At 38.7% G+C, this 26,135-nt stretch overlaps 1 protein-coding gene across 1 annotated transcript in view; it reads left to right on the forward strand.

Annotated features, from left to right (window-relative positions):
- Positions 1-26,135, forward strand: part of CTNNA1 (catenin alpha 1) — a 179,633-nt gene that overhangs the window by 139,920 nt on the left and 13,578 nt on the right. Inside the window, exons 10-11 of the mRNA XM_047085416.1 lie at positions 8,240-8,332; positions 20,782-20,938. Coding sequence (XP_046941372.1) covers positions 8,240-8,332; positions 20,782-20,938 — 250 coding nt within the window. The remainder of the gene's footprint in view (positions 1-8,239; positions 8,333-20,781; positions 20,939-26,135) is intronic.

Here is a 26,135-nt window from a genome sequence, read left to right on the forward strand (position 1 = left end):
CCCACTTAGAAATGGAAACCTTTTATGGTACCTTCCTTGTATATCACATGATGAAAATACAAGATGAATTTCAAGACTAAAAACCACATACTGACTCTTAAGTTTTTTAGAACAGAAGCAAATTCCTCCAGTCCCTCTGTGTGAACAGTTAGTGTCAGGAAGGCTGTGTGAGGCTGGCTGCCGATTCAATCCTTAGTAAATGACTTTTGTGATTTTATTTGAAAAGGCAAATAACAGTATTTGCCATGAAGTTGTTCTTATTTTCTTGGGTTCTGGCTGGGACCTCTGCGTGTCTCATACCACATTTGTCAGTGGAATCCATTCCCACATCATACTGAAGCCCATATTCTTGTGTGAAGGGTGCATATAGGTTGTGTGTCCCCAAGGCCCGTGAGTAAGGGAGCAAGAGCTGAGGGTCATTACTGGTGAGCGGCATGACGCTTCTTTTCACCATTTTCTTTTGTTCTGGAGTATAGCACTGAGGGCTTTTCTTTCATCTTTTTATGAAAGATCATGGCTGTGCTTCAGGGTAACTGTAATACCTTTTATACTTGACTCTTTCTCCCATATCAAGTTAATGATTTCTTTATGTTGCTCTTCATTTTTAAGCATATTGAGGTAAAATATTTATTTTGTCAGAAAGAAGCAATACCCATGTGTCCTTTTTAATTGCTTCATTCTTAGCCTACCTCCTTTGGCTGTGAGCAGCTTAATAGCTAAAGAGCAGTCAGTTTTTCCTTTTAATTTTGCTTTCCTCTGAGTCCTTTTTCACGAATTGAGAGTGAAATAGGAAAAATGCCATTCATGAAATCTTGCCTCTAAAAACATATATCATTTAGTATTCCTTTCCTCTCAGCCCCAGACATTGCATTAAAATAGGCCTTTTATCATTATGAACTTGCTACAATAAGATAGTATCTCATTCATTGCTTTGTGTATTAAGAATCAGAAGGTAAATGTAACTGGTATGCCTTTTTTTTTTTTTAAGTTTTTATTTATTTATTTTGAGAGAGAACGCATGCAGGGTAGGGGCAGAGAGATAGGGAGAGAGAATATCCCAAGCAGGCTCCCAGCTGATGCAGGATTCCAACTCACAAACCATGAGATCATGACCTGAGCGGAAACCAAACATTGATGCTCGACACTCGAGCCACCCAGGTACCCCTAACTGCTATGCTTTGGAGTTGGATTATCATTACTTGTTGAGTTGCCACATGCCCACCCCTCACTCCAAAGTATTTCCCATTATCCAGGACTTCATACGGTATGACATTATTGGCTTAAAGTGTGTATTTTTACTGCAAATTGAACGATCTGCATTATAACTTATATTCTGTGGTTTGCCCATAATGTACAGGAAAGTGGCCTTGAAGAAGGCTCTGTAAAGGAGCATTTGAATTGAACACTGACCTTATGTGATCCACCTGTGACAGCTTCAGTATTTTTCTCAGTGCCTCTGTATAATACTATAGGCTGAAATGCCTGCAAATAGCAAATTAAATGAACCTTCCATTTTCTAGGACTGTAGTATGTTTAAAGCAGTCAATATCATTGGGGGGAATGCTGACCTTGGATTCCAAAAGAATTTATTAAACCTATTGAGCTTGGTCTTTCCACATTTTTAAAGGTCTGTAAGTTCACATGCTTGAGTCTCCGCCAAACAAAAGTGTCTTGTGTGTACTATTTTAACATCTCATATCCAAACAAGTGTTTTTGGTCGAACTTAACTACCTACTCAGATTTTGGGATGGTCTAGTGAAGGCAGTAGATGAACCTTGTTCTCAGGGAACATCAACATTCTTTTCTCTTGGAGCATTGGTAGGAGTAATCAGAGAAACCCTGCCCAGTCTTTACCCTGCTCCAGAAGAGTAGGCCCTCCTGTTACCTCATCAGTAGAGCTGATGAACTGATGTTTAGATAGGCACACTTTCTAGGTGTACTGAGATTATTCAGGCAGTTAGATAGAAATAGAGAACTTTTGAAATGGTCTATGTGATACCAAGTAAATAGAAATGATTCCTTGGGTGATGATTTACAATGAAAGCCTTTTAAAAAGCCTTTAAAAAATACCAAATATCAAAGCCATTTAAAATAATTTATGATGTTTTAATAAAGTCACAGTTTCCAAATCTGTTACTAGAGATGCTTATATTTGTATCCCGCCTCTTCCTAAAATTAGATTTGATATGGCTTATTTCAAATAAAGAGAGACATGATAAAATAAGGTAGATGTAGAAAATCAGGAACCAGGAAAAGAATAATAGACAATCTTGAACTATAATTGCCATGACTGAGTTTGGATTTGGCACTGAACTTCCTGGTAGCAAGAAGGAAAGGATGAAACACAGTTGTGTAGTTCTTGTCCTTAGAATGGAGGGAGAATGCCCCCCCCCCTTTTCTTTCATGAGAAATAAGCCTATGCTAAAGATGTGAAAAGAATCCTTACATGGGGCTTTTATGTATTTATACTTAAGGGTCAGTGAATGATTAAATATATAGGGTTGGTCAACATTTTAATACAGTATACTGACAGACACCACATTATTTTCCTTTTAAAAAAAATTGTTTTTAATTTTTGTGGTTTGTCTCTTAAAAGACAAGGTCATATTCTTCACGTGCGAACAGCTGTGATCTGGTGAGGAGCCTACCTGGCATGTGGCCTTCAGCCTCCCAGTGACATAATTGGGGAGGACAGAGGGCTGTGAGTCAAGTGCTTCCTTCCAATCATCCAGTATAGCTTTATCCTTTCTTTTTAAAGACAGTGTACAACTTTTGTTTATGTTTTAAATGTATTTTATAAAGAGTAATGTTTACTTATTTTTACTCACTTTAGTAAAGTTTTTTTTCCTGTTAGAGAATTTTGTTCATATACATTCATTATGGTTGTGACATGTGGATTCATTTTAACTGCTGCATTTTGTTCTCTTTCTCCTTAACCCTCTGCTTCCATCCCTCCTCTGTTTTTAACTGTCTTGACTCCTTTGCATGGATTGAGTCCTCTCGCCTCCTCTTCTCCACCCCCCACTCCCCCCACCTCTCCCCCCACCCCCCTTGTTTGGAAGTGGTAAACTCTGTTTTATTAGTAGTGGTTCTGGATATTTTAGCATGCATGTTTAACTGAGTGGTTGAGGGTTAATCAGTATCTTTTCCTCCTTCTGAAACTATGTAAGAATCTTAAAATGCTTTGACTTCAGTCATTCTCCAACTTAAATGTTACTGTTGTCCAGTACTTTGGTTCTTGTAAGTTTTAGTCCCATGAGTTAGGTACTATTGGTATTGCTGAATTCATTTTTTCAACTTTGCTTAAATTGTACTTGATACATTATTTTCATTGCTTCTCATTTCTTCTTTCATGTTGTTAAGCCTTCTGTCTGGAATTATCTCTTCTTCCTAAAGCATCTTTGTTACAAACTTAGTAGGGGGAGGGAAGATCTGTCTGGAGTAAATGATCTTGGGTTGTTTTTAGTCTTTATTGTGCCCCAAATCTTAGAGATAACAGTTTTGTTGAATGTATAGTCCTAGGATTATCCCCCTGCCAGGTCCCCAACTCCAGTGATTTGAAGATACTATTTCCCCATCTCTGGCATCCGTCATTGCTGTTAAGTCATCAGTCTTCTGAGCTTACTTTGCGGATAATTTGTATTTACTTTCTGTTTTTAAGACCTTGTTTTAAAACTAGAGTATTTGTTGTTGTAAAGATTCACTGTAGTATGCCTGGTTATGGATTTCTTTTTATTCCCCTATTTAGACTTTGTGTTCCCAAATCTGAAATTTATATTTCATCCACTCTGAAAATTTTTCATTCTCTCTTTCACTATTTCACTCCCCCTTTCTCTGTCTTTGTTTCTGAATCCCTCATGGTTGAATAGTAGATACTTTCAGTGTAATTGCATGTCTCTTAATTTTGTGCATTGTCTCCATATTGTGAAAATTTCTTAGTTTTCCTGAATAAGTTCTTAAGTTTGATTTTACAGGTTAGTACGTCTCTTTTTAACAGTACGTGATATATACTAAATTTCTAGGAGGTATAGAAGTTACAGATTTTCTCTTGAAGTTCTACTTTGATCCTTCTTAAATATGGCTAATCATTTTTTACTGTATTTTAACTTTGTATGCTTGCTTTTCTTTCATTTCTGTTAGCATAATATATTTTTTAATACTCTAGTTTTGATCATTTGAGTATCTGTAGTCATTATGAATCTGATTACACAATTGTTTTGCTTACTCCTGCCCAAGATAACTTACTTCCTTGTGTACTTCCTGCATTTTTTATTGTAAATTTACCTTCCTGGAATTTTGTATATGAGAATTCTTTGAGGCCTGGGCTTGGATGACCTTCTATCAGAGAAAATTTCCATTTATATTTGCTTCTGCCAGTTGCTTAGGGACACCTCACCTTGTGAGGGCCAAGGTGTATTGGTCCATTAAAAACCCAAATTCTAATCACAGAATGGAACATATCCATTTCTCTATTTCCCACCCCTGTGCAAGCACTGTTTTCAGTGGTTTGTTTTATAAAACTCTTTGAATTTCTGCTTTCTTATGTCTAGCCTCTGATAATTTCCCTCAATTACCTGGTTAGCCCTGCATCAAAAACCAAAAAAGAGTTGGAAGGTATAAATTGCAGAGTATAAAATTCACACCTACCCCTTTTAAGTATACAACTCTGATTTTTACTAAATTTGTAGAAGTATGCATCCATTACCACAATCCAGTTTGGAATTTTTCTATCATCCATGCATACTTCATTTTTTGGTAAGATATTTTGTTACTCCTAATAAGGTAGCCAACACCCTTTCCTCAAATTGGAAAGTTGGAGGCTTATCCTCTGTTCCATCATCATTTCTCTTGTGGATTTGGGAATAACTGGTAGAAGTTTCTTGAGTGGTTCTGAAATTTATATGATGTGTAGTTGGGACTTCTCACTTGATGCATGTCAAGTTTACAAAGTTGAGTTACTGTTATTTTGGACTTGTTGAGAGCTCAGACTCAACCATTTTAAAGAGGAAAACTTAGGTGGTAGCATGACCCAGAGCCACAATGGCAAGTAATGCAGGTTTTGAGCTTCAGCCTCTTGAGCTTTATGGTTATGGTTGTGGACTTGAGCTCCCTTTTCCAAAGTTCTTTTCACTTGGTTTACTCCCCACAATGGGCATAGGCTGTTAGGTTATTAATTTACCACCAAGAACAAAAAGAAATCTCACTTCCTGCAGAGGTTCCAGAATAAGGGGCAGTGGAGCCCCTCAGCCAAATATGAAGGAGAAGCAGTTACTGAGGGCTGTGGGAAGAAACTTGTGCTGACCTTACACAAATTTAACCTTCATTTAAAAGTCATCAACACATGTATAATAAAGGAGAAATTGTCATAATGGGTTTTTTTTCCCACTACGGAACTTCATAAATTTTATTTAAGAAGAGAAAATCTAGTATAAAGGTAGAGTTTTCCTAAATGTCTGAAAAGTTGTCTTTTTTGTAGTGTGCAGATGTCATATTTGTTGATATGACACAGCCTGGCTGTGACATTTCTTTTTTCCTCCACAGCATAAATTGTTACTGTGCTACTCCTAAAACCAGCAAAAATCCAGGGCTTTTTTTTTTTTTTTTTTTAAATCAGGGAGTTGCTGGTTTTCTGAAATGTTCTGCTCTTCTCTAAGGTCCAAACTTCCACAGTGTAGGCATAGATAGTACAAGAGGCCTTCATGATTTCAAAGCTTATGATTTCATAGGTCATAGTGTCAGTCTTAGGCCACCTCTTGAATTAGCAAGAATCAAAGACATTTAAACTGTTAATACACAAGTTACCGTGATAGCAGAGATATTCCCAGAGAAAATCTAGAAGTAACTGCAGAGTGTTCTGCCAGGTTCTCTGGAAGTTTGGTCTATGTATTTTTAATTTAAACTTGAGTCTCTTCTTCAGTCTCAGTATGAACTGCTCTCCCAAATTTCTAGAGCCCCAGAAGGAGACATTTAGGAAACCCCTCCTCTCAGCCTCCCCTTTCACTGTTGTCAAGCGTGGCACTAGTATATGAGGTTAGCGTCTCAGAGAGCTACGGTTGAGATGTTGCATTTGCACATTTGTCATTGTTGGAAGTGAGTAGCCCTGTCCCTGGAGGGTGAATAGAAGCTCATTCATCTGAAGAAGACTGTCAGTGACAGGCGCTCTCCCTCCTCCCAGGCCAGGCAGGGCAGCCTCCTGAAACAGGCAGTGTACTCTTGTGGAACATTACTGCTTCAGCAATACATCAGAAACCATTTAAGTAACGTTTTAAAATAAAGAACAAGTCTTGCATAGCCTTTATTTTGTTAGGAATTGTATCAGGAAACAGGAAAGATGGTTTACAGAGGTCAGCCATTTCAGCCTTAGCCACCCACACTCTCATGTATCTGATCTGTAATAGATAATAGTTTACATAATCTTTGCTTCTTACTTTTCTGGATCTTACAGATTCATAAAATTGGGTGAGTGTAAATTGAAATAAAATGATGACAGTAGTGACTAGAGAGTAAGGATAGAAACAGAGTGACAGACCTTCCTGAATTTTACACTTGGCTGGCCTCCCACATAGTGGGAGTGGGGCGGGAGTGCTGGGTATTAGTATGCTCACCTCACCAGGAATCTTTGTTAGTCTCAAATTACTAATGTAGTGATGAGCCCCAAATTTTATATTTGTTTTTCAAAATGCCTTCTTAAGGAATTGAAACAGTGGGAGTTACAAATTCATGAACTTATCTAAGTTAAGCTTTCTCCTGCACTGTAGCATCATTGAGGGATAATGTTTTTTAAACATTTTATATTTTACAAAATAGAGTTTTGGTTATGTTTTGCAGTAATTTTTAAACAAAAAAAATCTGCATAATCAACTGTATTATCATGAAGACTAGTGCCTGTTTGCTCAGGTCCAGTTGATAGTAGAAAGTGGAATTGTAATCTTTAGGGGAAATATGTTACTTCTGTATATGATTTTGAAGACCCCTAAACATTAAAGATCTGACTTAATTTTTTATTTCTTTACATTTTATATTTAAATTACATGTTAGTTCTGTTGTTTCTCCTTATGATTAGGCATTGCAGGATTCTGATAGTTAGCAGTCTTCCAGAAAGCTGATAATCCCTAACCATAATACTGCAAACAACAGCCATAATAGTACGTAATTTTTCTTTTGCCTGTATGTGCTTAAGTTGGGTGGAGGAGTGAAAATCAAAGGTTATCACCATTGCCCTTGTTTACTCTGGCATTTAAATTCCCAGAAAGTGCCTTTGATATTAAACTGCCTACGCTTCTGTCATTCATAACTCAATTTGCAACCGGGGGGGCAGGGGAAGATGTGTCTTAGTACAGTGTATTCATTTGGTCCTTGGTATTATCAATGGGGTTGGCAAGCCTGTTTATGTAGAAACATGGGTAAGTGATCACAGTGCTCACAGTCGCTACAGAGCAAGGTTCTCACCACGGCCAGGGCTTCAGCTGAGGAAGTCTGACACAACTTGGAAAGATTGTTTCTGGCTACTGGAGCAGTGTCCTTAAGATACTTTGGACAGAAAGGAAAAGAGTTCAGTTCAAATAAAGCAGTACCATTCAGAAAGGAGTTCAGCTTTCAGTGCTTTTGAGAACCTAGTTGAAGGATAGTTTTCTTCTAACTGTGGGACATCATCCCTGTTTATTTTTCCATTTCTGATGAATATGGCCTTGGGTATATCTTGATGTTATCTTAATACTATTTTTTTTTAATTTGAAAAATAGCTTTGTGTTTAAATAAACCTCTTGGCTTAGTAAGCAGCCATTCACCTGTAAAATGAGAATAGCATCTTAGAATTTCTATTTCTTTTCTTCAAGAACCAGCTACATGGTATATTTGTAATTGAGGATACCAACTTTTCTTTCTGAATGCCCTTGATTCCTTAGCTTTTCTCATGTTGTTGTCCACACCATGAGAACTGCCTTTCTGCTGTTCAGGCAGGTAAGAGAGCATGGTAAAGCCTATGAGTTATATGCCCTGGAATCTCATTCTGCCAACAGTGTGACCTGTGTTACAAGTCGACATAGTCTCCTTAGCACAGAGATTAAAAAAAAAAAAATTGTCCTCCTAGGTAGGTAATTAATTTGAGAAATAAAATACCATTGGTGCTCTTGGCATGTGTTCTATAAAAGATCAGAGGTGGGAGTGGGTATACATTTGTTTTCCTTAGGGATCAAAAGAAAAATCTTCTAAGAACTTTTTATGGTGTTCCTTCTTCTAGGTTGCCAACTTGGCCTGTTCCATCTCAAACAATGAAGAAGGTGTAAAGCTTGTTCGAATGTCAGCAAGTCAGCTAGAAGCTCTCTGTCCTCAGGTAAGGTATGACCAAAATTGTTTATGGTACCACTGAATTGGAGTTCGGTTACATTGGAGATCAGGTTTATTTTTTTAATTTTGTTTTTAGAATTTTACATAGAAGTCTTGGGGACAAAACACTGATCCAGAGTTCACAAAGCTTGTAGAAATTTATGTTCAGCTTCAAGTGACATTTCCTTGGGGCATCACATATTACTATCCCTTGCCTTTCATTAAAAATGGATAGTGTCTTTCATTGCTGGCAAGTGGAGGGTGTGTAGTGACCTCACTACTCAGTCTGTAACCTCCTTGAGAGAGGGCCATCTGCAACATTTGACAGTCCTGGATTTAGGGTAGTTATCTCACAAACCTGAAGGAGTAACAGTTACCCACCTATGCTCCTTAATGCCTGGGATTTGGATCTTTGTGATGGAGGGAACAAGATCCAAGAGCTAGAACCATTACTCTGTAATGTCCTGAAGTAGCATTTTGGTACATATTTTAGCAACGTAATCCAGCCAGCTACTGAATTAAAAGCTTGAGAATTTTTCTCCATTTATGATGGCATATTGGAAGACTAGCGATTATGGCAGTCTGGGACTCTCGAAAGACTCTGAAGCACATAGAAGAACAGTTGCTTTGTTAAATGACCAACGTGTTGGCTGCCTCCTATGAGGGGAACTGACCCTGTCTGTGGGGTCCCCTGCTCCTTGACAGTCACAGGTGTTTTTAAACGGTATAAGTGCTGTTTTCAGTGGAAGAGGCTGCCCTTCTGATTTCCCAAGTAGAGACTGCTCATGGGCCTACTCTGAGGATTTACATTTACTTTCTCTAAATGTCCTGTCAGATGGCAGTGGCCACAGATAAAGGGAAATAAAGCAGAGGAACGGGAGTAACAAAAGAGAGGTCATAGGAATGAGATTTCTATGTTGTGTGTACAACCAGCTTTAAAATATACTGAGACCAATACTTTGGCCCTTTCATATAAATAATTCCTGACCCTCAAGATAGGCAACCAAAAGAAGTAAAGCCTGATTATTAATCTGGGATCTTAACTGGTGCACAGGTTAGTTAAGGCATTTGTTCTAATTGTCATTCATGTGTATCTCGCTTGCCAGTGAGAGTTGGTTTGTGTAAACACTACTATGATAGGCCACTGTGAATCCACATTATATGATGAACATCTTTTCAGCTTCCATCCAGTCATGAAATCCAGTAGAAATTGGTAGCGGTAAAGATAATAAGCACAATGGATTGAATGACTTGTAGAAAGTTCGTGGATGACTAAGTTGTAAGAAGTAAATTCAGAGTAAATTTCTAAAGATGGGGCATTCTTTCCCCAAGTTTATCATTTTACCCTATCAGCACTTTGTTTTTAATGTCTTTGGTTCTCCGTTTGGTTTTGAAATGCTTGAAAAGCCACAATGCTTTCACATACCAGCTGAAACAGATGGTAACATACGCTGATCACACCTACCAAGAGTATTTATATAAATGATCTTAAGCCTAGGAGAAAAAAATCACATGGAGAGTCTAGTAGATCCTAATGAAATGGTGGTGTGCACAAATCATGTGTGGCTGGGCCATATTGTGCCGGTTTGAGTTTGCCCTCAGCATTGTTTCTCTCTTGGGTATTTGATTTCTTCTAGTAGAACAGACCTTCAGGAGGAGTGGGTTTAGACCGTGCCCAGACCACCCTTAGTATTAGGTGTGTGTCCTGGATAAAAAGGTGTTTTCCCAGGTGTGCTTCTTGTCTTCTAGACTCTTGCCTAGGTTCATTTTTGCCCCTGCTCAAAGCAGGGCTGGGCAGACTCAGTGATGGCAAATACAGCAGGCATTTGCAGCCATGATAGTGACAAACTTGAGTAGTATGTGCCGTTTCTACATGAGGAAGCTGCGATTCCACTCCAGGCCAGTATTGCCAGGTCCTTTCATTATTTTTAAAGAGAAGTCAGCAATTCAGGTTTTTCTGTCAAGTCTCAATTTTAAACGATAGGTAACTAATCAAAAGTTTTGAAAGTCTTTGAAGAGGGTAAAGCAAACTCCTCTGAGACTGCATCTGGCTTACCCTGGCCCGTGCATTGCATTCTCAAAGGGCTTCTTTTTCAAACTGGCTGGTGGCCATCCCTTTGAGGAAGAGGGGTTTCCCTGGAGCCCTCTCTCTCCTTACTCTTCATTCTGATGTGGGCAGTGACCTCTACCACCAGGACCCTGAACTAGAGGTGTTCCCTTCCACAGACACTGGCTTGTGTGATAAACAGACTAGGCTGGTTAGTTCCCCAGGAGTTTAGGAAGGGGTTTAATATGCTGTAGCCTATATGGCACAAAAACAGACACTCAGATCCATGGAATAGAATAGAGAACCCAGAAATGGATCCACAAATGTATGGCCAACTAAACTTCGACAAAGCAGGAAAGAATATCCAATGGAATAAAGACTGTCTCTTGAGCAAGTGGTGCTGGGAAAACTGGACAGTGACATGCAGAAAAATGAACCTGGACCACTTTCTTACACCATACACAAAAATAAACTCAAAATGGATGAAAGACCTAAATGTAAGACATTTGTAATGATGTAAGACATCAAAATTCTCAGGGAGAAAGCAGGCAAAAACCTCTTTGACCTTGGCCACAGCAACTTCTTACTCAACACGTCTCTGGAGGCAAGGGAAACAAAAGCACCAGTGAGCTATAGGGACCTCATCAAAATAGAAGGCTTCTGCACAGCGAAGGAAACAATCACCAAAACTAAAAGGCAACCGACAGAATGGAAGAAGAGATTTGCAAACGACATATCAGATAAAGGGTTAGTATCCAAAATCTATAAAGAACTTCTCAAACTCAACACTCAAAAAACAAATAATCCAGTGAAGAAATGGGCAGAAGACATGAATAGACACTTCTCCAAAGAAGACATCCAGACGGCCAACTGACACATGAAAAAATGCTCAACATCACTCATCAGGGAAATACAGATCAAAACCACCATGAGATAGCACCTGTCAGAATGGCTAACATTAACAACTCAGGTAACAGTGGATGTTGGAGAGGATGCGGAGAAAGAGGATCTCTTTTGCACTGCTGGTGGGAAAGCAAACTGGCACAGCCTCTCTGGAAAATAGTACCGAGGTTCCTCAAAAAATTAAAAATAGAACTACCAGTAGTGCAACCTAGCAATTGCACTACTAGCGTATTTATCCAGGGGATACAGGGATGCTGTTTTGAAGGGCCACATGCACCCCAAGTTTATAGTAGCGCTATCAACAACAGCCAAAGTATGGAAAGAGCTCAAATGTCCATCAATGGAGAAGGAAGATGTGGCGTGCGCGCGCACACACACACACACACACACACACACACACACACAAAATGGAGTATTACTTGGCAATCAAAAAGAATGAAATCTTGCCATTTGCAAGTACATGGATGGAACTAGAGGGTATTATGCTAAGCAAAATTAGAGAAAGATATCATATGACTCACTTATGAAGACTTTAAGACACGAACAGATGAACAAAAGGAAGGGAAGCAAAAATAATATAAAAACAGGAAGGAGGACAAAATGTAAGAGACTTAGGGGCGCCTGGGTGGCGCAGTCGGTTAAGCGTCCGACTTCAGCCAGGTCACGATCTCGCGGTCCGTGAGTTCGAGCCCCACGTCAGGCTCTGGGCTGATGACTCAGAGCCTGGAGCCTGTTTCCGATTCTGTGTCTCCCTGTCTCTCTGCCCCTCCCCCGTTCATGCTCTGTCTCTCTCTGTCCCAAAATAAATAAAAAACGTTGAAAAAAAATTAAAAAAAAAAAAAAACGTAAGAGACTTAAATACGGACAACAGAGGGTTACTGGAGGGGTTGTGGGATGGGGGATGGGCTAAAGGGTAAGGGGCACTAAGGAATCTATTCCTGAAATCATTGTTGCACTATATGCTAACTAATTTGGATGTAAATTTAAAAATATAAAAATTAATTTATTAATTGACAAAAATGCTGTAGCCTATAGACAGTTATTAGAGTGCATCTTTATTGTGAGGCTGCTGGCAATATCTGACCACAGGATGAAGTACATGTTCGATTTTTCCATGCTGGTTTTTGTGCCTCACACCCACACTCTTGCATGTAGGAAGCCCGGGCCCCTGTGTTGGAGATGTTCTCCTTATGTAACTCTTCTGTGGCCCCACCTACATTTTGGAGTTGGCTCCTAGACCTTATTGTTGAAGGGGAGAGATGACAGATGGAACCTCCAGAGGAGCTTTTCCCCCATTTTGTCAGTTCACTCAATAGCAAATTAACTTTGGAAATGAGAACTGTTGTGAAGTACTAACTTTGTAGCAGTTAAGTGACTTTAACTTCAAATATTTGAGATTAATTAAAGTTGAGGAGGAAGTAACCTGAAAGTGGCTTTGTTTTGTTGCTTGGGGGAACAAAAGCACCCACATTTTTTTGTGATTTGCTGTTGCAAGAAAGGAAGTAGGTCAGCTGTCTCTGCCTGCATTGCCTGCTACTCTGTGGCTGCACTGTCTCACTCTGTTCATCTGGAGGGGGACCTGCTTCCATTTGAGCAGAGAGCCCTAGTCTCACATGCCTTTATAAGGAAAAAACCCAACTGTTATGGGGATAAATATGAATCTGTACCCCACATATCCCTGACATGCCTTGTTTGTAGATGTGCCCAAGTCTTAGTCTGTGGTAGCTGCTTAAAATATTTCACTTTTTTAGTTCGTTTGGTGCTGGGCAGCGAAAAAAAGGAAAAAGAAGGTTTCTGACAATTGAATCTTTAAAATTGTGGGAGGGCATTTTGGAGATGATCTCACTTAATATTTTATTTTTCTTAGTTCATTTGTGAGAATGAGCATTGTACATTTAGGTTAATACGGATCTGGCACTTTAATAATTCATATAGCCTGGTTTAATGCATGGCCTTTCTTGGAAATCTACACAAAGGTGAATTAAATATTTGAAGCCACAGCTTATCTGCATTTCTTTCTCTTTTTTTTTTCTTTTTGTCCTTCTCACTAACTAGAGAAACAACTTATGAAATTGCCCATTCTTCCTTGTGCCTCCTTAGATTTATCTTCCATATTGCTTCTTTTCCCTTTGTGCTTTTGGCAACACTGATCATTTTTGTGGCTGACAGGCTTAACAAGCATCAAATAAACACAAACCCAGACAGGCCTGGCCTATAGGTGGTGAGAAAATATGTAGCTCTTATTGGAGCATCTAAGGCATACAGGCCAGGGTACCCTGTGACCTCAGCTCTCACGCATCTATTATTTCACAATCATAGGACCATCTAACTTTGAACCACCTCACTTTTCCACTTTGGATATTCTCTAATCTTTTATTTCAAAGCAGTTTAACAGAAGAGCTCGAAGGAGATGCTTCTGACTAAAGGTTTCAGTACCTTGCCCTCCGCCCCTTCCACTCCTTCTGACAGAGATCTGCTGGTAACATGCTGCCAGAGACATTGCAGTCTCCCTGTAAGGCTTGCATATTGATACTGGTCAGTTGTTTTCTTTTCTGGTACAGTCTGATTTCCATAGCCTAACAGTTGGAAAGTGTTTACTTCTCTTCTGTTTTCTTGAAAAATCTGTATAATTGATATTAGTCCTTTAAATGTTTGGGGTAATTTACCACTGAAGACATTTGGCCTGGAGTTTCCTTTGTGGGAAGGTTTTTAACAATTCAGTTTCTTTAATCGATATAAGGATATTCATTCACATTAGCTGTTTATTCTTGAGTGTCTTTGGTAATTTATATTTCATCAGTTACTACTATGTTACTTTATTCCTTCTGCCAGATTTGGGGTTTAATTTGTCTTTTTTCTAGTTCTAAAGTTAGAAGTTTTTAGATCATTGATTTGAGACTTTCTTTTCTGATGTCACAGTTAAACATTTAATGGTATAAATTTCTCTTAAAGCACTGCTTTAGCTACATCCTACAAATTGTAATGTGTGTGTTAAATAGTATGGGAAGGTCAGCAAAGATGCCATTGAGAAAATGATTTAGAAGCAAAGACCCAGAGGAGATGATAGAACAAGCCATGGAGGTATGGCACTCCAGGCAGAGAGAACAGCAAATGCAGAGGCTTTCAAAAAGAGGGTCAATTTTCTAACAGATGTTTGGGTGGTTTGGGGCTTTTTAGGGCCATGGTAAGGCCTTTGGCTTTTTACTCTGAGTGACATGGGAAGCCAATGAAGGATTTTGAATAGAGGATTGACATGATTTAATTTAGGTTTGAACAAGGCCTCCCTGACTTCTGTCAGGAGGGATGGAAGCAGAGATATCTCTTAGGAGGCTGTGCTAATAAGCAGGAAAACACCCCTCACCCCTCACAAAGATGTTCATTTCCTAATTCCGAAACCTGTAAATGCATTACTTTAAGTAGCAAAAGGTCTTTGTAAAGGTTAAAAAAAAGAGAGAGAGAGAGAGAGAACTAAGGGTAGTTAGATTATCAGGTAGGGACCCCAGTATAATCAAAGTATCCTAACAGGGAGACATAGGTGTCAGAGTCTGAGAAGACACTGTGATCGCAGAAGCAGGCATTGGAGCCATATGGTCACAAGCCGAGGAATGTGGGCAGCCTCTAGGAGTCAGACTGGATTCTCCTCTAGAGCCTCTAGAATGAATAGGTCTGCTGACACTTTGACTTCTGATGTCCAGAACTATAAGATAATACATTTGTGTTGTTTTAAGTAAAACTGCTTCAGTAATAATATGTTATAGCAGCATTAGGAAACCAAAACAGAGGCTTCGGTACTAATCCAGGAAAGAGTACAGTGGATGTGGCAGGCACTGATTAGAGTCTGGATATATGATGATAGAATTTACTGAAGGATTAAATATGAGGTGGAGGGGAAAGAGAGGAGTAAAGGAGAATTCCAGGGTTTTGAATATAAGTAGCTGGAAGGATGGAGGTGTCATTTATTTTGATAGGGAAGCGTGGTTTGGGGGAACAGCTAAGGAGCTCTGTTTTAGACATGGTAATTAGATATGCAAGATGCTAAGTGAAATTCAAGGAACAGATCTAGACAGGTTGTATAAATGTGAGACTCATCAGCACACATAGGATACCATGAGCCTGGATGTGCTCACCAATAGAATGAGTATACCTAGAGTAAAAAAGTCTAGGTACTAAAACTGGGGTTCTCTAACATCTAAAGTTTGGGGAGATGAGCAAAGAAGACTGAGGAAGGGTTAGTAAGACCAGAAGAACACCAGAAGCTGGCTCTACCTTGGAAACCAAGTGAAAAGAGTGTTTCTAGGAATGATGTTTATTCCTGTCAAATGGTTGTTGAACGTGAACTGAGAATTAGTCCTCGGATTGAACAATATGTAGAGATGACAAATGACCTTGGACAAAGGAGTTTAGGTAGAGTTTAGGAGACATAAGCTTGACTAGAATGGGTTCAAGAGAGGAGAGAGGGATTGGGTATAACAAGTTGGCAGCTCTTTCAGATTTTATGTAAGGTTTATAGAGACATGGGGTGGTAGCATGAGCTAGATACGGGATTGAGACTGTTACTTGTTTTTTATTTTTAGTTGGGACCCATACTAGCATGTTTTTTATGTTTACCTGTTGAAAATAATCCAATAGATGAGAAATATTTACAGTATAGAAAGGGGAAATATCGATAATACATAATTAGGAAATAGTCCAGTAAAGGGGAAATATTGATAATGTAGAATAATATCAGTATAAATATTGATAATACAGAATAGATAATCTATATAACCAATAGAATGTATAATAGACAATATCGATATAGATACTATAGAATGGATGAAGAATTGCTAGAGCAATGTCCTGGAGTAGGGGAGAGGAAATAAGATGCAGTGGACAGGTAGAAAGGTTGGTCTGAGATGGGAACATAGATTGAACACCTATATTTTTAAAAAGGTAAGACAGTACCTGGTACAGATGCAGGTAAGTGGGTAGATGTGGTGATAGGAACTATGGACATTGTCTTTTGATCGCATTCATCTCACTCAAGTAGGAAGCAGCAGGCTTTGAAGCTGAGACTGAGGATGCTGGCTGAGGTAGGTGAGAAAAGAAGGTGTGAAACAAATACTCATTTAGAGTCCAGGCTTGAGAGGAGGAGATTTACTAGACTAAGGAAGTATAGTTCCCTTGCTGTCTCCAACATTATGTGTCTTGAGTAATCAAGAATTTTAAAGCAAGACCACTCCGCATTCTTGGGACAGGAAATTGTGAGACATCTGAGTGGAGCTGTTTGGTATAGAGCAAGCGATATGAGTTGGGAGCTAGAATAAATGGTCTGGATAGGAGATGTGGGAGTAGTTGGCACCTAAGTGGTATGTAAAATCGTGAAACTAGATGAAATTGCTCACTGTGAGGAGAGGAGTGTAGAAAGGAGAAAGGGCAGCATAGAAATAAACCTTGAGGAACTCTGAAATTCTTTGATGTCGAAGAAGACAGGGCAGCAAAGAAGACAGAGAAGAAATAGCCAGAGCAGTAGAAATTAAACAAAAAGTCTTCAAGAAAATCTAACCTCTAGGCCTGACAAAAAACACTTTGTAAACCAGGAACATAAGAGAATTTGCTCAGCCTGGTAACATCATACCAGGTGAAACGTAATATTAACGGGAACAGGCTGAGTCCTTTCTCCCTACAATCAAAAACAAGACAAGGATGTCCTATTCAACGTTGTTCTAGAGGTTTTCAACATGGTGGTAGTGCCTCGTGTGGGGCTTTTTGCTAATTTAATGAGAAAAAATATTAACTCCCATTAATTTTTATTTCTTTTGATTTGTGAGAATAAATTTTTTCCCCTAGTTGTTTACTAGTCATTTATAGTTCATCTTAGGTAGGCTGTCCATGTCTTTCCCCCATTTTTCTATTAGTATTTTGGTGTTCTCCTTACAGATTTACCTAACATACTTCAGTTACATATACTTAAATACAGAAGTAATATAGTCAGATTTATGAATGGACTTCTCCCATTGTTATTTGGAAATAGGGCAGAGTTTTCTAAGAAATGAGAGATATTTCTCTTGAAGAATTCAGTCAAAACATAAATAGATGCCTTTTTTTTTAAAATTGTTTTAGATGTTTATTCATTTTTGAGAGAAAGAGAGCATGAGCGGGGGCGGGGCAGAGAGAAAGGGAGACACAGAATCCAAGCAGGCTCCAGGCTCTGAGCTGTCAGCACAGAGCCCGATGTGGGGCTTGAACTCACAAACCATGAGATCATGACCTCAGCCGAAGTCAGAGGCTTAACTGACTGAGCCACCCAGGCGCCCCCATAAATAGATTCTTTAGCTTTGTTAGCTTTTAAATATAAGCATGAAGTGAGGGTTTAACTTTATTTTTCTCCAGATAGTCCATCAAATACAAAACCAATGTACTGTTAATCCCTACTTGTATGTGATGTTAACTTTTTTCATTCACTATGACAGTGTCTATTTTTAGATGATTCTATTGTAATTACTTTAGCTTTGTATTACATTTTAATTACCTCTCTTCCATTACTCTTGCTCTCTTTCTCCAAGGTTTTTTGGCTATTCCTAGCTGTTTATTGTTCCAGATTAATTTGTGAGTAAGTAGGTCAGTCTTCCTATGCCTAAACATGGAATATGTTTGTTTATTTGAGTTTTTGTAATATTCCTCAGAAAAGTTAAATCACTTACTGTTACTTTAATACTGTGGGTTTCTTCAGAGATCTAGTCCCCTTTATTTCCCGTTAATTGCTTTCATAAAGATTTGACATTCCTTTCATTTTCTTTTTTCTAGTATATAAAAAATTGATTTTTTAATAGATACTTATATTGTCTGTAGCTTCCTTAATGAACTCTTTATAATACTAAATTTTTGGGGGGTGACTCTCTTCAGTTTCCTAGATAAACAGAGATCATCTGTATTGAAAAGTCATTTGGTGGTCTCCTTTCTAACAGCTTTTTCTTTTATTTCTATTTCCCATTTGATTTCATTGGCTAGAAAGATCATTATATTATTGTTTAACTAATGGTAACAGTAAGTATAACATTAATAACATCTGTTTTTTAAGGTAAATGATTCTAGTTTTCACCACAAAGTATAATGTTTGATGATTATTTAAAGTAGTATGTTCAGAATCTTTCTAATTTACTCAGAGTCAGAGTCATCAGAAATGAGTATTTAATTTATCAAGTGTCCTTTGTAAATAGTTTGTAATGAAAATGAGAAAGTTAACCTTAGATAAGGTGCTTTTTCTCCATTATACTGTATGAGATAAGATATATTACAGAACAAAGAGAGCAATTTTCTTTTTGTAATGGAGGAATTATCTTCGTATTTAAAACATATAATTAATTCCCTGCCCGTGTTTACTTGGCTATCTTAGGAAACATTTTTTTCAGCCAAGTATTCTTATACAGTCTAGCTCTGCTCTGATTCATTGGTGCATTGGTGAATCAGTGAGTTAAGTAGTCAAGAGAGTAGTCCACAGTGGTGAATCACCTGGTGGGAAGTGAATGGCGAGAAGGAAGAGAGGCAAAGAACAAGTCTTGAAATGATGAAAATATGGAAGACCACAGTATAACACATGGAAAGATGGTAGGATAGCTCTTCTTACAATAATTGATTGTCCAAACCCATATGCTTTTATAAACGGGCTGTTAATAATAAGTAGCTGGCCCAGTCCCTTATGCCTATGAGTCTGTAGTTTATAATCTTGTTGGTCTGTCAGTTCGAGTTATTTAGGAGGGAAGAGGAATAGCTGCGACAGTCTAGTAGCTGTAATTCTTCAGTTTGTTTACAAGTCTTTGTTGACTGCATTGAATAAAATTCTTGAATACTGCTGCAGTATATTGGGAATTAAGACCTATAGGCATGTGGTTCCTGTGGCACCTAAAAACAATGTGTCCCAAATCCTGTCTTCAGCTTTGCATGCCAAATGCTTCTGTGGTAAGTATTTTTCTGCTTCATCCAGACCTCGATTCCATCACCACCAGTTTTCTCTTGTCTTTGCTTCCCTTCCAAGTTGCATTATCATAAGTATATTTATTTCTGATAACCCATAAGGATGTTGGACCTAGAAATGTTAGTAATTATCCTCTCAGTTCGATTTCATTATTTACTCATTGAGTGAAAACAGCAAAGGATTGAGTAGGTATTTCTCCAAAGAATCTGTGCTAATGGTCAATAAGCATAGGAAAAGATGTGTAATATCATGCACCATCAGAGAAAAGCAAATTAAACCACAGTGAGATAGCACTTCGCACCCACTAGGATGGCTATCATTAAAAAGAAAAGAGAGAAAAGAAAAAAAGAAAAGAACAAGTGTTAGTGAAGATTGGAACCTTCATACATGCTGGTGAAAATGTAAAATTGTGCAACTGCTTTGGAAAACAGTCTGGCAGTTTGTCTAAAGTTAAACATATGACCCAGCTATTCCACTCCTGCTGATGGACCCAAAAATAATGAAAACACAGAAACATGTATGTGAATGTTCATAACAGCTTTTTTCATAATGGTCAAACAAGTGGAGATGGTTCATTGATGTATGGATAAATAAACTGATCAACAGATGTATGGATAAATAAAATCTTGTGTATCTGTATAATGGCATATTATTTATCAGTAGAAAGGAATGAAATACTGACATATTTTCCAGCGTGGAAGAACCTCCAAAACATCAAGTGAAAGAAGCTAGTTACAAAACCCACATATTAATATGATTCCATTTATATGAATTACCCAGGATAGACAAATCTACAGAAAAAGAAAGTAAAGGTAGTGGTTGCCAGTAGGTAGTTTTAAGGAATGAGCAAAATGGGGAATGGCTGCTTATGTATATGGGGTTTGTTTTGGAGTGATGAAAGTGGTCTTGTGGTAATGGTTGCACAACTGTGAATATACTAAAAATTACTGAATTGTAAGGTTTAAATTGGTGAATTTTTTGGTATGTGAATTATATCTCAAGCCAGGTGCTTTTTGTACAGATTACTTTTTAAACTTCAGAACCTGAAATAGCAAACGTTCATCATCAGATTATTAAGAATAGTGGGTAACTCTATGAAACCTAGAAATCGTGTAATAGGAAAATAACAGTGTAAATCCAGAAGATGGGATAAGAAATAGTTAATGTTGAAGAAGAAACAAGATAGTCTTATGTAGCATGGAATTTTATATTTTTGTCATGGGATGTACTTGTGTATGGGTATTGTGTATAGCATAAAGGCTGGAATATAATGTCAAAAATTTTCAAAAGTTGCTGTCACAGAGTGGAGAGGTTGGAGATATTTTCATTTGTTTGTCTTACTGTGTATCTGCATTTCCAATGTATTTTCTTTTACCCTCACATCTGCTACTTATTGTTTAACACTTCTTCATCTTCGTAAGTGTTGTGGTGGAACACGTGGTATCATGGATCCTTGTGAAATGCCTATGAGACAAAGCCATCACCAGTGTATTGACCTATCTTCTTTTCATGCCTCTGGAAGAGTAAAAAATGAACTTCAATATCTTTGCAGGTTATCAATGCTGCATTGGCTTTAGCAGCAAAACCACAGAGTAAACTGGCCCAAGAGAACATGGATCTTTTTAAAGAACAGTGGGAAAAACAAGTCCGTGTTCTCACAGATGCTGTCGATGACATTACTTCCATTGATGACTTCTTGGCTGTCTCAGGTAATGAGCTGGTTCCCCAGAGAAGCCTGTGAGAATGTGCATAATAACTTCTAAGTCACAGTAATGGACAATCAAAACACCCCCAAGTCTGGGCAAGTAAATTATTCTAGCAATAATATTGTGCTGGTTTTGATTTTAATTAAAAAAAACAACAACAAACTACCACTGGCTCCTAAACAGTGGGAGGTGGGTTGGAGTTGTTTCCCTTGTGGTGGGGCTGGTCTAGATCTTAGAAGCATGAATTTGAAAGCTGGCTGGCAGTTTTCTCCCATTTGTATAGAGTAATATTTTGCATCTGTTGACCTGTACAGCACCGTGACCATCCACCTCTCTTGAAGCTATTGTTATTTAGAAAAAACATTGACCTGTGTCCTGTGAGAGGCTGTGGTTATTTGTTGTAAGCCTGTGAAACTTTAGAGGAGAGGTTTCCAGCACCATCATCTTTAGTTCATTTTTTAAAATAAATTTTCCCCCTTCCTGGAAAGCTTCTTCCTTTCTCCCTCGGAAATGATCATAGTTTAACTGCCTACTTTTTAAAAGATTCTGTCTGCATGATGCATGGATAGAAAACAGAGAGGAAATATTTAAGTGCCATTTAATTATGAACTTGCAAAAAGTAAATCTGGGTAATTCACCTCACAAAAACAGTTGATTTCATTATATAAACATAAACTGGTAATGACATAGTAAATTGCATTCATATAGAAAATGTCTGTCAACTGCAATTCACTGTTTATCACACAGATAAATTTCAATCCATCTCCTTCACATTGAGCAAGTATAAATGCATTCTTCATTTAACAGGGCCTCTGCTGCCCTTAGCTACATGCTTGCTCTCTGGAGGTGCCAGGCCTCCTGAGGCCAGTGGCTGTGGGCAGACTCAGCAGCTGGGTACTTGTAGGGCTAAAACTACCTGTCACCCTAGGGAACCACAGGCTGGAATGTGGGAGATGTGAGTGTCAATGGAGCTTGAAAGAGAAGTGGGGCTTAAGTACATGCACAGCGCAGTCCTCCAGCAATGACCTATATATAAGGTTACAGTGTGTTCTGCATACCAATGTCCTCCTGTCTCTGCCTTTTCTCCTTGGGGTTGGTAGCTTTGGCTGTACTTGAGAGAGTGGGGAACAGGCAATCCATAAACTGCAAAAAGAGGGGATAAACCATGCTGCTGCAGGACTGCCAAATTGCAGGTGCCGGTACTTTAAAATGAAAACCCCATTTGCAAGCACATCTTTGCTGGTGCCAAAAATGCAGCAATGGCTTTTTTGGGAAATCTTGGCCTTCTGTTGTTTTTCCCAATGAAGTACTGAGTTATTCTTTTTCATAGGTTTAGAGAAAAACATTCCACCTTCACAGCACACTTTTAAGCAAACAAATTCTGAAACCTAAATGTAAAGCCCCCCTCCGGAGATAGACACTACATTCCTAAAGTTACTTCTTGTGATGAGGTTGGGTATATATCTCATGCTTGGTCTCAAGGGATTTTCAGTCCTTCTTACAGCAAAATAAAATGTAATAGAATCAAATGTCCCTCATGCAACATTCTTCAAATTGGAGAACAAAGAGGCTTCTGCAGTAGCATTTAGTGGCATCCAGGCAGTATCTTTAGGGTATATGACATAAAACAGAAGAATGGTAAAGAGAAATTAAATTCTTTAACAGATACGCTTTTATCTGGTGAGCATGTTCAATTTTTATGCAAATGTGGGAAAGTATAAGGGCTGACTTGATGGAAAGGAGTCTAGACCGTTGCTATTTAGGAAATAAAAATACAGAACAGTTCTCTGAGTCAGGAAGTGTTGGTGTTTTCAGAGTATGTGAATTCAGAGGTCTACAGGTTTTGTCACAGGCTTGCTTAGTATCAAATGATTAATATTCATAATTCTTCTGTGCTTTATAGGGGCATGGGATGGAGGGGAGGATACAAGCAGATTTCTGTGCAGAGTTCTCCTCAACTGACTAGTTAGTTGTTGGCATTCACACTCTTTTATACTTTCACACACCCACCTCACCCATGGAAATTTGAGCATCTTTTCATGGTAGGGTGGGGAACTAGAGATGTCTAACCATCTCACCTGACACAGACTTGCTAGGGAAGTGACTGGCTGTCATCACAAGGAACCCCACTTTGAACTAGGCAGGCCCCTACTGGTCTCCAGTCCTTAGCCCTTGTACAGTTCACAGGATCTCTAATTGTGCACCGTGGATTGGAGAGGATGTGTCAGTCTGCAGCATTCATGGGTAGTCTTTAGACAGTAAGTCATGTCTTGTCCTCATCCTGATCTTCCCCCTCTGCCAGTTTCTCCTTGCCCTCTGGCATGGCGGTGCTTCAGTAGTCCTGTCTGTGAAGTAGGCATGGCTTTGAGTAGATGAGCTGCCAGGCAAGTGCCCAGCACAGAGTCTAGCTTTGGGTGGTGGGTTTCATAAATCTATACTAAATGCAAAGTAAGGATGGTGCTTGACTCCTTGGAGTGGTTGTTTTCTACTGTATTCTGGTACCTCTGGCAGTGTGATAGTTTTTAAGGAATATTTCCAATAAGGATTTTCTACCATGAAATCCTTCTTGGAACTCATGGGGCCTAGAAATTTCCTGAAGCCTGCCCACTAGCCAAGAACCCCTCTAAGGGAAAGTTATTTAGGGAATAGGACTGAGAGGACTTTTTGTTGCTTTATCTCTATTGTTGCTGGATATTCTGTCCTGTTGGTTCCAGAAGTTCCCTCATACCTGCCACAAGTCTTATCTAAATTTGTGACTCAAAAACTAATGGTAACTTTGTGTATAATTTGCTGAAGCCCCCAAACATTTCATGAGGCTGCAGGGCAAGGGAAACTTGACAAAACTCTGTGTTACAATCAAATCGGAGACCATGGCATTTGAAAGTAGGGGGACATGCATGCCATCCCAGGGAAGAGGGAGTGGAGCTCCTTTTCACCAAGCTCTTTTCACAATGTGCCTTGTAAATATTGGAGATGTTAAGATGCTAGAGCGCATTCAGCAGACCACAAGTATATTTATATTGACTGATCCCTTAAGGACAGGAGTTTGAAATTTATCAAAGTGATAAAGACTGTTTGAATTTCATTTGAATTGTATTTGATAAACGTTTTCCATGGAAGTGCAATTTACTTTCTTGTGCATTTATTCTGCTTACATGTGGAAGCTTTAGTGTCTTCTTTTTTTTTCTTTTAATTCAAGTGTTTGGTTAGAGTGGTTCCAATTGGGTTTATTACATTTTTTTTACCACGTGCTCTTGGAAACAAATAGTATATTGCATTAGATACATTAGGGCAACACGTAAGAGTGGTAATTTGTACTTTTTCTTCTTCATTAAGGGTCACTGTGCCCAATTTGGTCTTATTAGAAGGCCATTAAATAAAAGGATTACAATACCTAATTTTTTGTTTTTGTGTTGAAGAGCAAAAAAAACTTTGAAGATAAGGTAGTGAAGATAGGTTTGATTTCTGACTCCTCTGCCCACTAGCTGTGTGACCTTGGAGAAGTCCCTGCCCTGGCTTGCTCGTTATTTAATGGTGATTTTTTTTTTTTAATGGCTACTATGTAAAGAGTTAAATGTCAAGCCCTCAGTATTTCCTGTTATAAAGTCCTCTATATAAAGTATTAATATTATCATTTCATATGTGTGCATAAGGTTAATACCAATAAAGACATCCAGAACAAAGGGTACACAGAATGGGCCCTGTTACATATCATGAATTGAAGTATGAGTTGATGCAGCATTCTGGAGAATTCCAGTTGGCTTGGTTCCTGGAGGCCAATTAGGCACTGCATATCTACTTTAAACATATATATGCCTTTTGAGTTAGTAATCCTATTGCTAGAAATTTTTCTCAGGGATATGTACACAAATGTTTGCCAAAATACCTGTACAAAGTTGTTCATGTCAACCAAAATGTTGAAGAGAAGACTGGATAAGTAAATTATGGCCCCTCCATCTATTCAGTAAGGTACTTTGCAGCCATTAACATGAATCAGGCAAATGGGTGGATGCAGGCCTAGAAAGGTTTTCAAATGAAAAACATAATAGTGTCCATAATATGGTCCCTTGTTAGATAGACTGTTGTATATGTGACTTTTTTTCCTGTTAGAGGCACCTCCCAGTGATGACTGTTTAACAATCGAGAGTCTTTAATGGGGTATAGATTGGTGTGTCTACCCATAAGGGACCCATGCTGAGGTTCCTTGGAAATTCAATTAAAGCTGAAGTAACTTAAGATTTTAGTTAGCCTGGGTACCTCCAAGCCTCTCGTGTTTGTGCACATTCACTGGAACCTCGCTTCTCCCTTAAGGCTCAAGTGCAGAGAACAGGATTGATGTTGTGTCCTGGGTATGTGGTAGCCTCAGCTGGATGGGGCTTTCCTAGAGACAGCTGTTCAGTGACGGTAGACACTATTACTTTAGTCAGCTTCCTGAAATAGAAGGCTTCCTTTGTTGCTAAAGAATAGCAAGCCCTTCCCTGGTTTAGGTTCACTGGAAGAAAGCCAGTGTGAATTCAAGAAAGTCTAAATTGATTTTTAAAAACATAGGTGTCTAGATGAAGGTTAACAAATCACTGGTGAAAGTTTGGACTATTTTGCTTAATGAACAAAAAAGAATGTCATGCTTCATTGATTCTAAGATGGGCTTCCTCCCCCATACTAACAATCCTGAAACAAGGATGAGTTTTAAAATCAATGATACAAGAAAACATTGGCTCATAGTTTAGTTAGTGACACTTTTTCTTTCCCTTCCTGCTGCTTTCCTTTCCTTAAACAAAATACAAGTGTAAAATGTTTTAGGTTCAGCAAAAGCAGCAGTTCTTTTTTTTTTTTTTTTTAAATGTTTGTTTATATTTGACACAGAGAGAGAGACAGAGCATGAGTTGGGGAGGGGCAGAGAGAGAAGGAGACACAGAATCTGAAGCAGGTCCAGGCTCTGAGCTGTCAGCACAGAGCCTGACGTGGGGCTCGAACTCACAGACCGCGAGGTCATGACCTGAGCCAAAGTTGGACGCTCAACCGACTGAGCCACCCAGGCACCCCTAAAAGCAACAGTTCTTAACCCACAGGTTGGTATGGTGTGCAGGCCCAGTACCACTGTGTTTAGTTTAATTATATAGAAAGTTTGCATATAAAAGATGCTTCCAGTGGGCTCCCCATCCATTCATTCTTATGAATGGTTCAAATAAATATTCTTCCT

This window comes from Lynx rufus, unplaced genomic scaffold, assembly GCF_022079265.1.
Source record: "Lynx rufus isolate CCGP_SWC_20201006 ecotype Redwood Valley unplaced genomic scaffold, mLynRuf1.p SCAF_1, whole genome shotgun sequence".
NCBI classification, from domain to species: domain Eukaryota; kingdom Metazoa; phylum Chordata; class Mammalia; order Carnivora; family Felidae; genus Lynx; species Lynx rufus.